Genomic DNA, 13,912 nt, shown 5'->3' with positions numbered 1-13,912 from the left:
AATCTGGTATGGTCACATACAGATGTGTAAAAGGATATCTGACCAGCTAGCCATAGAGCCTTTAACCCTGATCTCCACCTGTGGGTAGTGTGTGTCCCTTTCCTCATGGTGACTATGGGAGAAACTCTCTTGGGCCCAGGAGCCAGGTGGGGACCAGAAGGAAAGTAAACCTTAACTGGCCCCTTGCTCACCTGCTGTGGGTAGAACATCTAGATCAGGAGAGAGAAGCTGAAGCAATAGAAGCACATACTCTCACCCTCTCTCTTCCTGGGGCCCTGGCAGCTCAGCTGCTAACTTCCTAACTTGTCCTCTGGCCTTTGCCAGTGGAGACCTACCCTGGGGGGGGGGGGGTGGGCAGAGCAGGGCTTCCTCTATGAGGCTCTCCCATGGCACTGCTGTCATGAGACACAAATCATTTCTCATCAAGCCAACTGATGGTTACAAGGATGTGAAGAGCAACATTGGCCTCCACCCCTGGCACCAGTAACCCTAATATCTCCAGATACCACCTAGTGGCCTCTAGGGGGCAGAGTCCACTGAGAGCATACGACCACTGCTCCAGGGAGGAGAGCCCACTAAGGTCAGGTCCCATCCATCCTGTTCTGTGTCCATGGGCAGATGCTGGCCAGGTCCCTCTGAGTTGGCTGCCTGTATTCAAGGTGGGGCATGCTGGGGCACAAAGGGTTCACAGAGCACACCAAAAGACACAGCCAGACAAGCCACAAGGTTCAACCAGAGCAGGCAGGTCACATGGTCAGGGAAGTGGGGAGGGCCAGGTAGTAACCATCAGGGTGCTCAGAGGTCAGCCTCCATGCTCTTCTCCAGCTCCTTGAGTTTCTTGACAAACTCTTGGGCTTCTCTGTTGGTGCGGCCTTCTAGCATCCGCAGTGCAGACCTCACTGTCGGTAGATATGTAGATGGGCATAAAGGAAGCCAGTTTGGGCCAGGCCTGCCACCCTCAACCCCATGGATTCTCACTCACCCTGGGCCCTGGGCCTGCGCAGGTGTAGTGTGATGGGTTGTCCCGGTCTCATGCCCCCTCCCACATGTGGCCTTGTGATGCCACTGATACCACTTAGGCCAAGGGCTGCCTCCCCAGCAAAGTCATTGGTGGACAGCCAGTCGTGGTCCATAACCGTGAACAGCACACAGGCCCCGCGGCGGCGGCACACCTCTGCAGGCACGGAGCTGTAGACAAGGCAGTCAGAAGCCTGCTACAGCCATATGCCATATGCATGGGGCACAGCAAGCCAAGCGGGCACTCACAAGTGGAAGAGCTCGTCATACACCGGGTGCAATGTCCGGGCCTTGACTTGGGTCCTCTGGCTGCGGACCAGTGGGAAGAGGTGTGGTGGGCCAAGCTCCACAATCACAAAGGGGTCGCTGAGGCCTAGAAGATAAAGTGTGAGCCAAATGTCTCCCTGGCCTCTCCCTGCTGCTGCTGCTGCTGCGCCTCACCATTGGCATCCAAGGGCAGCAGATCTGCTGCATGCAGCACTTCCACAGCTAGCCGCTGCTCAGCTGCTTCATAATGACATCGCACAGTCAGGCGCCCGAACCGGTTCTGCTCCAGAGACCTCTGTGGGAAGGGCCAGTGGAAAAAGCCAGTGAATGAAGCTGGGCTCAGAGCAGGCCTGTTGGTAGAAAATGACATCCTACCTGCTTGAGCTTGTCCAGGTAAAACTGCTCGATGCATTCTCGGGTAGAGCATTTGTGTAGCCGCAGCTCCTCCTCCAGCCTCTGCAAGGGAAACTGGCACTAGTAACTCTGGTCCCTGGGGTAGGGGGCAACCAGGTGCCCTCACAATCATCTGAACTGCCTCATGGCCATCTGGTTTCACAACAGGGCAGCAAGCTGAACTTGTTCCTGCAGAAGGCCCAGCTCACTCAAAAGCTCACCTTGTAGCTTCCATCCCTCAGGTTCTCCAGGGGTAGCCCCTGGCCCTCAGCATGGAAGAAACTGACCAGAGCCTATACAGGGAAAGAGGAGGGGCTTGTCAGAGCTCTGACCTATGCTGAAGACCTGCAGGTTTGAGGAGCACTGGGTATTAGGGGCCAAGGCAAGGCTACTTCTCAAATCCAAGGCACCTCAGACATCCCAGGAGGCCTGGGAAATTCCAGCACCTGAGGCCAGGCGGCTGTGGGGACAGATGTCCTAAGGTATTTGAGACATAGGGAAGAGGAGCTGACAGTAGAGCTGTGGAGTACCCAGGCAAGCGTAGTGTCCTATAGGGGCAGCAGGGAGAGGGCTTTGGGGACATGGACCTGGGAGCTCTTTGTGACCCTACCTCAAGTGTGAAGTGGAAGCGTCCATAGAAATCAGCAGAGACATCTCTGTTTGCACTCAGTGCCTGCAGGATGGCCTGAAGAAGCAGCTCCCACAGGGCCTCCAGCACCCTGGAGGAACACCATCTGGGTGACTCCCTGGACCAGCAACCACCCCAGTCACCCGACTGCCTAGCTGGTACCTGTTCAGGTTCTCCTTCACCAGTGACTCATTCAGCAAGGCCAGCTTCTCGTCTAGGTACTTCAGGAGTGGGGCTACAGCCTGTAGGCAGGAGTCCTCAGGGCTGGCCAAATGACTTCAGCCTGCCCCTGGCATATATATGCATTCCCGGCTAACCCCCTCCACTTACCTCATCATTCTGAATGGAGTCAGGGGACAGACTGATGTGTTGTACATACTTCCTGATGTCTGCCACCATCTGAGAGAGGGGTGGTGCTCAGAACAAGAGTGGGGATTCAAAAATAGTCCCCACATGGGTACGAGTCCCGGGCATCACCCCTCTACCCACCTTGGAAGTCAGATGTGCTGTCACAGTGTGAGCCTCCCTCTGGAGATCTTCATCCAGGGCCTGTATGCAGCTGAGTAGAGGGCGGGGGAGCACTCCCTCCAGCCCACTGGCCCCTTCAGGCCATGCCAGGCCTTTGAGTGACTGCCCCGAAGCTCTGCGTACCAACTCTACATTGTTGAGCACCACACAGAGCTGGGAAGGTATGACCAGAGGCAGCTGGACTGCTGTCAAGGGAGTGGGAGGGTGACCCCATCCAGCCACCTGCTGGCCTCACCTGACATCCAGCCACTCACCTGTTCACTCACTGCCTCCCCAGCAGCCCCTGGCTGGGTGTCCACCTTCTTCCTCAGCAGTTCCGTGTAGAAGAGTGAGGCCTCACACATATCCTGGGGCAGAGATGGACTGGAAGCTTGGGACCTTGCCTTTGCCCCATCTCCTGATCTACTCCCCACATACCCTCAGCCCATGTACCTGGCTGAGCTGAGTGCCTAGTCCCTGGGCCTGGGCAGGGTCAGGCCAGGCCAGGCGGACCCAGAGCTCCTGGATGTGGCTAAGACAGAGGCTGGCGGTGGCTGCAGAGCTGCTGTGTTTGGAAGCCGCATCCACAGGCTCCAGCTACAAAGGCAGAAGGGGACTGATGTTGCAGGGTACAGGGTGAGGCAGCACCATGCAAGTGAGCACACACTCACCGTGTCTACATCCACAGCTCCCTGCAGGCGCCACTTGGCCTGGTCCCTCAGCACCTGCAGCCAGAGCTTCACAGCTGGCAGAAACGCAGTGTGGATGCCAGCCAGGGCTAATGAGCGGCTTTCCCTGCAGTGAATGTTTGCTCAGAGCCCATCAGGACTCCCATACCTTCACTCAGAAGTCTCCAGGTTCAGAGCTAAGGGCATACCAATTCTAGGGAGGGTACTCACCGTCCAGGAATGCAGCTCCAGAAGCGCTGGGTATCTGCCAGGGTCAGGTACAGCTCAAAGAGCCCTGAGGCCACCTCTAGGTTCATCTTGGGGCTCAGCTCCTCAGTCAATACCCATGCCTCCTCAGCCACCTGCCTCAGATGATGGGATTAGGCCACTGCCAAAGTAAATCTAGGGACCCTCTTAACCAGGGACTTCTCCCTGGTCTCCAGAACCCACAGGCACCCAGGGTAAGGAACTCCCCCCTCACCAGACGTTCCAGCTGCCGGAAGGTAAGGGTGAAGAAGTCCACCTTAAGGATACTGCAAAAGACATTCCTCAGCCACCTGTTTCCCACCAGTCAGCCCAACCATCCCAACCCAGCCCATTCTGGCCTAGTAGCAGCATCCAGGGGAAGGGCCTACCCATGGAAGAGGCTGGCGTAGACCCCATAGCAGGACTGCAAGTCCTCATAGATGATGTCTGCAAGCTCAACAAGCCCCACTAGGCGCTGCGGCCCTGGCTGCAAGAAAGCCAGGCTTGGAGTGACCAGTGTACCCCCCGAATGCCCCGTGTCTCCAATCCATGCCATCCAGATCCACACCTGCTCTCGAGGACTCTTGGTGTTCAGGAGTTGGTCGTACCACTCACGGTTGCCTCGCTGGAGCAGCAGCCAGTAAAGTAACACAGTGGATTGAAGGCAAGAATCAGATTAAGCAGCTGTGGACAGCAGGGCCTGGCAGGGGCCAAGGGAAGGAGAGCTAGGATGGATGCAGACACACCTTCAGGGCAGCAGCAATGTCCATGTTGAGCTCTGTCTCAAAGGGACAGATCTGAAAGGCTGGCTGGAAAAGCTGTAGCTTCTCAAGGCACCTGGTGAGGACAGTCAGCTGAGGAGGCCCGTTCCAACCCCTACCCTCCAGCCCCTCAGCCCTGCTGTGCTACACCCACTTCAGCAGCAACTCCAAGCGATACACAGCCGTGCTGTTGGTGGCAGGGAAGTAATCTCGGAGCTGGCGCAGTAGCCTCAGCCCAAACTCCGAGAAGGCAGAAAAACTGTCAGCCAGGCTCTCCTCCTGTAGGGAGCGGGTTCTTCAGTCAAGACAGGACAAGGTCCAAGGCAGCTTTGCTACAGACACTAGAAAACCACTGCTTCATGAAGCTAGCCCAGTCCCTTCCCAATTGCCTGTCCCGCTCTCAACTCCCACAACTCTTCCCTCACTGCACCTATGAGCAACTCCTGTCCCCTCTGCTCCATACTGCCAGTGCCCAATTGTTCCTGCTACTCAGATGCTAGCCACCTCAGAGACTTGGCCTCAGCCCAGGCTGACCTTTGTGGTACCCTTCCAAAGTTACTCCATTGCCACTACCACTGCCCATCACTCTCTCCTGTATCATGTTTCCAACCCCCATGAGGGCAGGCCTCTGTCCCTTGGCTCCCAGTGAACTCTTTACCAATAGCACACAGACCTGTACCATGCCTGTGCCCACCTGTTCCTGGGGTAGTGAAGCTGCCTCCTCCCAGTGTGCCTGCACATCTTCCAGCAGCCCCAGCAGGTAGCCATAGTCCAGGGTGCGCATCTGATGGTGGCGGCTACTGACTTGCCAGTGCCTGTATGAGCCCAAGCTTGTGGTCTGCTCTTGCATAGTAGGTCCCAACCCATAGCACTGTTGTTTCCCATGCTCCACCCACTTACAGCCTTCCCAGGAGGCTCTACCCACAAGGGCCACCCTGCCTACTTACAGCACTGCCAGCTGCAAGGGTGACAGATTGCTTTGGGCTCCATGCAGACACAGGATTGTGGTCCCGGGCCCACTAAGCTCACCATGCCAGTTGCTGGAGTTTGGCTGGAGAAGAAAGCCAGGGTAGGCAGAGGCCAGAGAGCCACCCCACCCTATTCTGGGCCCCTTACTCTACTCAGCAGCCCAAGGCCATCCACTACCTCTTCCACTCGATGCTCAAACCGCAGGACACGGCTGAGGAGCAACAGGTAGGACAGGAAGCCCGAGCGTCCTCGCTGACTCATAGCAGTGTCCCTCTGGAAGGCAGAAGCTGAGATCTGTCATCAGTTCTGCCTGGGCCCTGCAGGCAGGGGTGCTGATGTGGCTCCCATAGCTTCCCACCTGGGTGGTGATCAGCTTGAGGACCAGGTGGCAGTCTCCCTGCACACGGGAGGCACTGGAGCGTGGTTCCAGCTTAAACCAGCGGTCAGCACCTGCCACAGGCACCTCCTGGGAGGAGCAGGATGGGAAGGTGTGACCTTGAGACTCTACCCTTCCTTCCTCCCACAGTCACAAAGGGCTCAGTGGTAGGGTGCTTTTGAAACCCAGAAAAGACAAAACAAAACAAGCTGGGACACTGTGGAGTAAGGAATGCTGAGTAGGTCCCCAGTGCAGCCCACCTCCTCTAGCCCCAAGAGAGTGGGATGCTCTATGGGAATCATAGGCCACTGCCTCTGGAGATGTCCAAGAGCTCTGGAGCACTCCCACATACCCACCAAGGATCCTAATCACCCATACACACCTAGTTAGTGTTCCCTGAGTGGCTCTGTCCCATCCCTCCCCACACACCCTGATAGGGATATTGAGGCATCCCAGGAAGTCATCAGTGTGGTCCTCGGTGGGCCCTGATGTACCATTTGCACGGGCTGACTTGACAATCTGCTTGAAGTATCTGGGCACAACAGGGTAGACAGCAGGGTGGTATCACTCTGGTGGTTCTGGAAAGCCACTGACCCTCTGGCTAAGCTGCATGCAGGTCTGGGGTTATGACTCCCCACCTCCCCCACCTTATACCTGCTCATGCCCTTCAGGCCAATAACTTCATTCAGCTTCCTGCATGCTTCTGCCAGGGATACGTCATCATCGTGGTCCCTGAAGATGGTTTGACTGGAGTTCCCATCCCAGCCCTGAGCCTGGACTCCATTCCTTCCCAAACCAGAGGTGCCACCCCCATATGCCCTGCCAAGCTTAGGGTCCTCTACCAGATGTCCAGGTGCAGCTGGTCCGTGTTGACATCCTCAATTTCACTGAAGAGAAGACAGAGAAATGTCTATGAAATTCCCAGGCCACATCTGGCCAGGGTTCAGGCAGGGAGATGTCCAAGAGCAACCAGTACTGACTATTTCTCCACACAAACTACTGGGCTCACATCTTAACCTCTATCTGCTACCAGCTATGTGGCCACAGGGGCACAACATCTGTCTGAGGGTCTTAGAAAGTGTATGTGTCACCAGTTCCTCATAAGAGTTGCCTGGGGCAGCAACAAGTGGTCATCATTTGGAGTATTTGGCTATCATCAGGAGTCTTACAACAGGAAGTGCTCCTTCCACACTGGATTCAGGGTGCTGCTCTTGACCTCAGTGACCTGGATACACTTGGCAGGCAGTGGGCTGCTACGCTTGCTGCCTTTGCGGAAGCCAAAGCGCTGCTCCTTCTGCCCACTTGACTCCTGTGGGACACTTGAGGCCGGCAGGATGCCCAGCATGCAGTATGGGTCACTGAAGCCTGAAATGGAGCAGAGTCTCAGCCCTTGGCCTTCATGTTCTCCACTGTTCACAGCTTCCAGGAACAGCTGCCAGGCACTGTGAAGGCTTGCCAGATACCCACTCACCATTGGGGTCTTTAGCCAGAAGGTTCTTGGCACGCATGACAGAGACTTTCAGGGCATATGTGGGAGCCTGCAGACAGAAGGGCACTGGGGGACTTGACAGAACTAAGCATCCTCAGCATGCATGTTACAGTCCCCTTTTCCTGATACCCTGGCATCCCTTCCTGCCACACAGACACTGCTGCTGACCAGCCAACATCTGCCTGGGTGTGCATAGCCTCACCTTGGCTTTCTTCACACGTGCAATGGCCTCCTTGTGTTCTTCAGAACTGGTGCCAAACACCTGTGGATAGTGGGCAGGTAAGCAGGACCCTGGGGAGAGGCTAGAGCTGTCTTGGGAGTCTTAAGGAATGTACACAGGGTGAATGTCCCTCTGTCCCCCTGCATGGAAGGCCACTGCCTAACTGGGGCTATGATTCTGAGCATTCAGGGGAGTGAGCAGGGGAGGGCATATGGCACAAATGGAATGTGTGGTAAGCAGGGAAGGGACAGGATAATTCAGAGCATAACCCAGTACACTGGTATGTGTATTTTGTGTTGTCATCCTGGTGATAATGGCTCTCTCTCTCTCTCTCTCTCTCTCTCTGTGTGTGTGTGTGTGTGTGTGTGTGTGTGTATGGCCCCACACATATCCCAGTCCTCCCCAGAGTAAGGCAGGGTGGGTGGGGCCCTTCTCACCTGCTGAAGGTAGCTTAGCAAGACTTCCTCGTCATCTACCTGGTCAGGGCCCATGGTGCCTGCCCGGTGGAGGACTGTGTATAAGGACTCCTCGTAGAGCATCTCCACCTTCAGGAAACAGGCCCTGAGTTCCCAGCCACAGCAGAGCATCTCAGTCCCTGCTCTACCCTTCTGGTGCATAAGCCCCAAGCAGCTCCTCCCACTACTGAGTGGATCTCCAGCCTCTGCTCCTGCTCATCCAACTACACTACCCACCTCTCACCAGACAATGGGCCCTAAAATCCTGGAGAAAGGAGTTACAGTCACTCCCTGGGCTTTGACACCCCTGACACACATTACCTCTTCCTGGGTCAGGGTTCTCAGGCCACGGTTGGGGTCCACAGGCTCAGCAGGGGCTGGAGAACCACTGCGCAAAAGAACCTGTGAAGGAGCGTGCCAGGTGAAGGTCTGTAAAGGTAAGGGCCCCTTAGTCTGCCGCTGCCCCAAGACCCTCTAACTGGCAGCTTGATGGTGCTCCAGGGGATGAGAGGACAGAGGTTTGAGGTGGGGGGTCAGATAGGACCTAGGACAGTAGCCTGTGTGGAGTAGCAGTCCCTAGACCATTTAGAAATGGAGTCCTTACCTCAGGGCATGGCAGGCCCTGTCTGCCATCCCCCTTTTTCAAGATGAGGCGCATGTGGGCGAAGAACTCCACACCATCCCCAGGTTTCCTGGAGGAAAGTCTGGGTCAGGACATGATTCAAGGAACCATGGATCAAGAGGACAACCACAGTGTTCTTGGCCTTGAGCTCAGCCCCTTCTGGTCTCCCTTCCCACCCAAGCGGATTGGCGGATTGGCACTGCAGGTGAAGGCCAGCAGGTGAAGGGAGGCCAGGCATGCATGCCCTACAAGGTCAGCCCTGAGGTACCCACCAGGCCCCTGTGGGGGGCTCCTGTGAGTCTGTGCCTGTGCTCTCAGGGTCCTGCTCCGTCCTGCGGCGGAAGGAAGGGCACACCTGCACCTGCCTGAGCACGCTGCTCTTGATGTCCAGCAAGGTTGACATGGCAGCCACCTGCAGTGAGCACAACACCAATTTGCCCACTGCTGAATCAATCACTGCACCGCTGAAGCTAAGTAAGAGGGGATAAAACCCACGGGTCTGACACCACCCTGCACTGTGCTGAGTCCCTGGAGGAGACTGAATGGACGCTTCTGCCACACTGGACAAGTGATGTACTAGCCTTTGAGTCCCTTGTGCAGTGGCCCTGGGATGTGGTGATTGATACTCTCAGACAGGAGTGCCAGGCACAGCGCTGGTTCTGTGTGAAAGTACTGCTGGGAACTCAGTGGAGACAGGTGTGGTCTGCTCCCACATCCAAGGCCAACATCCCAGCTGAGCCCTAACCACCTAGGGTAGCATGACCGAATGTGTGTTTCCTGTGTCCTCACCAATACCCTTGTCCACCAGGCCTTTTCCACAAGAGGCCAAAGCAGTGAGGCAGGGCACTAGTCTGTGGTTTGGCCCTTAAACCCATGAGTCCAGGGTAGGGTTGGCACCTGTCCCTAAGGCCAGAATGCCCAGGAAGGAGCAGCTCTTTTTTCCTAACACACATCCAACACAACATAAGGGGCCAGTACCCCCCAAGGCAGGTTTATCACCCCACAATCAGTAAAAAGAGAATGAAGCTCACGTGTCCCATTTGGGAAAGGCTGAAAGTATTCATCCGCATCATAAGCTCCCTGCCTACTAGTCATTGAATCAATTGCCTGCCTGTTGCTGTGGCAACCAAGCTATCCTGCTGCATCCTACATTCTGAATCCTGCCAAGGTGGCCTGGCTGTCATCTCTAGGAGAGTGGTCTTACGAACTGCAAATGGAGTCTAGGCCCAGGCTGACACTAACTTTGACCCTATGGCCTATCCTCAGCCATTCAACTCTGTCCTTGAGGTTCAGGGGTGAAAATGTATGAACTGAACACATCTTTAGCCCTGGTAGGTGCCTGGGACATCAGGGATCACAGTGGCAATTCTGAAACTGAATACCAGGAGGGCACCCTTCTCTTTGGGGTGATGGGCTTAGGATCATCAGAGAATCTCTGCTTCTCTTATGTTCGTTGAGTTCCCAGACCCCGCCCACCCACATTAAGGAGGAAGAGCTGGTGGTATCCACATCTGCATAACCTTCTTTGGCAAGGACTGTTTACTCTGCAGTTCCCAAATTGAAGGGTAGTCTGGCACCTGGGATACCGTGGCCTTCCATCCATTTCGACGACACCACTTTTTCATTCCCTACCCTGGGCCACACTTCTGGGCCTGGGTCCCCTTTCTTTCCCAAGAAACATTATCCCACATTCAGGCCATCTCTGTCACATGGCACCCGCCCCTTGGAGTCCCTGTCTTGCTGGCCGTATTAACAATATACATATGTCTGTGCCTGCCATCCACCACAGGACACTGGCACTACCCAGTTTCATTAGTGCTAGCAAGGAGAACTTGTCACTCCCACCCATTTCATAAGACAGGAAATGGACTCCACAGCAGGTTCTGCTCCTGGCCCAGGGACTCAGGGTTGGTTTAAGGTTGCAGAGCTTCTTTCTGTCAGAGAGCCTGTCTGTGGTGAGAAGCTCTCCGGCTTACCTCTCTGTTCCCACGATTCCCACTTGTTCAGGCCAGCTCTCCTCAGGGGTGATGCATTCTAACCCCTTTGCTCCAACCAGTTCCTATCTGGTGAGACCCCAGAGCTTCAGATGTGAAGGAGGCCAAGTGGCTCTGCACCCTGAGGGGAAGCCCCCCAAACCTCATCCCAAATATAGGGGCCCAGCCACATGTGGCCAGTCCTGAGGTCCCAGGTGGCCAAGTGTCACAGGCCCAGCTCCTCTCTAACTAAAGGGAGGAGCTGCTCCCCCTGCACGCCAAGAAGGAAAGCCGCTGCTACTTGAGCTGTTGCCAGGGCAACCGTCAGCTGCATCAGTGTGTGATGGGGCTACAGGGGCTCACAGTTCCAGAGACAAATGTGACGCAGAAGCAAAGTAACCTGACAGTGTAGGAGCTAAAGGATGAACCCCTGCCCCGGCTCAAACAAGGAAACAGGTGTGGCCTTGGGAACTTGCCCAGGGTCACCGCCAGCATGTGGTATCCTGGGATTTAAGGCTCTGTTGTGCAAACACTGTATTCTCCTGTGGTGTCCTGAGCTCGGGTTCATCTGTGCCCCCCTAGAGTCTGTTGCTAGGATGAAGCCAACAGCAATATGTCAGTACCAGTTTCCATAAGAGCTAGCTCATCCTGATGCTCAGAAACAGCTCTGGTTCCCTTGGAAACCTCGGGCTACCTCAGCAGCTGATCAGTTCTCTGACCTAACAGCCCAGGCCCTGAGAGACACCTGTCAAAGAGACCTCTGACTGTGCTCAGCTAGGGCCCGCGTGCATTTGGATTTCTGGAAACATGGATTTCTGGAACATCAACCTGTAGAGGGCAGCAGTGAGCTAAGGGCAGAGCTACCCCCAAGCCCCACCTTCTACACCAGTCTTTCTGGTGGCTCAGAATCCATCCTCTAATCCTCTATTTCACTGTCCCTCCTGGGCTTGGATAGTAGTACAGCAGTATGTACTCACAGCCTTGCTCACACCCAGTCACTAGGACCAGAGTCATAGCTTCCAACTGTCCAGTAAGAAAGGAAAGGACCAGCCAGGAAGCTCTTTCCATAAGAACTGGGGACCAAGCCAAAGCTAGTCACCTCATTCCTGTCTGTGCTGGGGCAAGATATGCAGAGGCAGGCCTTAACCCAGGACTGCCACTCTAAGCTGTCACCTACCAGCCAGCCATTTGAAGATCTGGTGGCAGTGAGGCAGATAATTTAAGGGCAGCTGAGGAGAAGGGTGGAGAGGTTTTCCTAGGCTCCCAACCCACAAGAAACACTACAGTGCTGAGGAGGACACCTTTAGTGAGTATGGACCTTTGGAAACTGGGACAGATTAATGTGGTGGGTGACATCCCGGGGTCTCTTTGGTCTTCTCTGCTTTTTTCCCCCTCTTCCTGGCCAGTCCCCACCTGACCCCTCAGGCCCTTCTCAAGTCTTCTTGGATTCCCAGATCTCTCCCTGGCCTCAGAACCTCCCTGACTTCCCTCCTCATGTAGAACAGTGGCCCAGTACAGCTCATCTGGTCTACCAGTTACACATGCTGCTCAGCCATTCATTCCTCCCTGATTTCCCAAAGAGGAGCCAAGGAATCTGCACTTTGATCTCTGTAAGTGAACTGCAGCTTCTCTGGCCAAAGGCCAGCAGCAGGCAAGCTGGTGGATGCTCTCCACACTCCACTGATTGGGAATGATCTACTCTTCCAGGAGCCTTACCTGCTACTTACCTGTCTCTGTTGAGTCGCTCCAGATAGGCTGTTTTTGGTGATGGGGAGGGGGGATTGTGGTTACCCTCCCAGGTTCTATTGAGGTTTCTTACCCTGGAAGGCAGGAGGTCCGAGGGGAGTATGTGTAATATTTCTGTCTGTCTCTCTCTCTCTGTCTCTGTCTCTGTGTCTCTGTCTCGCCATCTCTTTCTGTCTGTTTCTGCCTGTCTTTGTCTCTTACACACACACACACACACACACACACACACACACACACACACACACAAAACATCAGACTCCAGACCAAATGGTGGGGCCGAATTCCTGAGTGATCAGGGAGAAACAAAGCTTACCCTGGCAGGGATTTCAGGTTAGTAAGAGCAAGCAAGGGTCTCATGGTCATCCGTCATCGGAAAGTGGGAGGGACACGGGCCCTGGGGGCCATTTACCTCCTGCTAACTTGATGGGATTCAGTCAGCTAGGAAGACTTCAGAGAAACCCCGCGGGGCGTCTCCGAGGTCCCCCAACACCTTCTAGTCAGCGGCCTCTACTGGGAAGAGGGGGTTATAGTCAGGTGGCCCAGCAGCAGCGGGCCGTGGGAACTGTGGTTGCAGGTGCGCACTCTCTGGGTCGTGAGGTCCCGCCCTTCAACCCTCACCCGCATTCTGCAGTGCGGACCCCGAGGCGGCGTCCTTACCCCGCACAGAGCCTAGGATGCCGGCCGTGCGACCCCGCCCCTCTGAGTACGCGCGGCCTCAGTTTCCCCAGGGCCTCAGTTTCCCGTTGCCCCTAAAGCCTTCAATCCCCAAACCCCATGGAGAGCTGAGTGTAGTAGCCAGGAGGCCTGAATCCGAGGGGGCGGTCGTATTTGTCCGTCCGTCTGTCTTTCTGGGTGGGTGGGAGGCAGGTTAAGCCCCGACGGCAATCTGATGGCACCTGGCAGGAGTTACAGCACTCACCGTGGACAGGGTCGGGGGCCACAGGGTCGGGGGTCCCTGCTGGCGTCGCTGTCTCACTGGCTGGGGACACCAAGGCACAGCGACCGCTAGCAGCCGCGCGCACTGGAGACTGAGCACTGCAGAGCGGGCGCATCGGGCGGGGGGCGCGGGCGGGCGGAGGCGGGGCCTGGCCTCGTTTGCTGGTCAGAGGTTCCAGCTCTGTGCTCCTCCACCCTGCGCATCTGGGGTCGGGAGGGGGTTCTTGCCCACCTGGTGCTGGCCAGAGAGTCCCTGCTCTGAGCTCGGAGCTCAGTAACCCACAGGTGGGTGCAGAGAGGGGCGCTCGCTTGAGTGCTAGCCCCTCCATCACTACCACCATCACCACCACCCCGCCCTGAGAGAGGAGGCTGTCGCGGGGTCTCCTTGTCTCCTTCCCAGGGCTGCAGGGAAGAAGCTACAGTTGTCCAAAGGAAACACAAAGTGCCTGGGTTTCTTGAAGTGCTGTACACTCATATCCAGCCAACCCTCTCACTAAAGCTCTGCCCCTCAATACTGCCTGGAGCTGCTCTCTTCTAGGGAAGTCAGCTCTGGCATTAACCTGGGACATCTTATGACGCCACTGCTATCCATGATTTTGTGCAGAAGATTGGGTTAGGCCACAGTAGCTGGATCCTGCT

General features: G+C 55.9%; 1 protein-coding gene across 1 annotated transcript; it reads right to left on the bottom strand.

Moving 5' to 3' along the window:
• Positions 1 to 355: 355 nt before the first annotated feature.
• Positions 356 to 13,561, bottom strand: Baiap3 (BAI1 associated protein 3). Its single transcript, XM_051181120.1, has 34 exons — positions 13,257 to 13,561; positions 8,891 to 9,030; positions 8,601 to 8,688; positions 8,318 to 8,398; positions 7,979 to 8,086; positions 7,524 to 7,583; positions 7,304 to 7,370; positions 7,002 to 7,197; positions 6,675 to 6,719; positions 6,487 to 6,564; positions 6,262 to 6,364; positions 5,815 to 5,922; positions 5,634 to 5,729; positions 5,435 to 5,538; positions 5,182 to 5,302; positions 4,642 to 4,766; positions 4,473 to 4,563; positions 4,295 to 4,351; positions 4,116 to 4,213; positions 3,962 to 4,013; positions 3,712 to 3,842; positions 3,484 to 3,607; positions 3,266 to 3,409; positions 3,088 to 3,180; positions 2,795 to 2,986; positions 2,636 to 2,704; positions 2,468 to 2,547; positions 2,288 to 2,396; positions 1,899 to 1,970; positions 1,660 to 1,740; positions 1,459 to 1,579; positions 1,267 to 1,390; positions 983 to 1,188; positions 356 to 899 (listed from the first exon to the last, which is right to left on the bottom strand). The coding sequence occupies exons 2-34, from the start codon at positions 9,019 to 9,021 to the stop codon at positions 796 to 798; spliced, it is 3,459 nt and encodes a 1,152-aa protein (XP_051037077.1). The 5' UTR covers positions 9,022 to 9,030; positions 13,257 to 13,561; the 3' UTR covers positions 356 to 795.
• Between the last annotated feature and the right edge of the window lie 351 nt (positions 13,562 to 13,912).

This window comes from Phodopus roborovskii, unplaced genomic scaffold (assembly GCF_943737965.1).
Source record: "Phodopus roborovskii unplaced genomic scaffold, PHOROB, whole genome shotgun sequence".
NCBI lineage: Eukaryota > Metazoa > Chordata > Mammalia > Rodentia > Cricetidae > Phodopus > Phodopus roborovskii.
Note: the sequence above shows the minus strand (reverse complement) of the source record. Positions and strands in the feature narration are given on the sequence as shown.

What these genes read in the sequence shown, in the direction of transcription:
- Baiap3 (XM_051181120.1), bottom strand. Translation starts at nt 9,021, where the DNA reads ATGTCAACCTTGCTGGACATCAAGAGCAGCGTGCTCAGGCAGGTGCAG. An exon ending in CAGCTGCACCTGGACATCTG is followed by an intron (nt 6,565 to 6,674) that starts GTAGAGGACCCT and finishes AACCATCTTCAG; the next exon opens with GGACCACGATGATGACGTAT. An exon ending in GGGAGGCAGTGAGTGAACAG is followed by an intron (nt 2,987 to 3,087) that starts GTGAGTGGCTGG and finishes ATACCTTCCCAG; the next exon opens with CTCTGTGTGGTGCTCAACAA.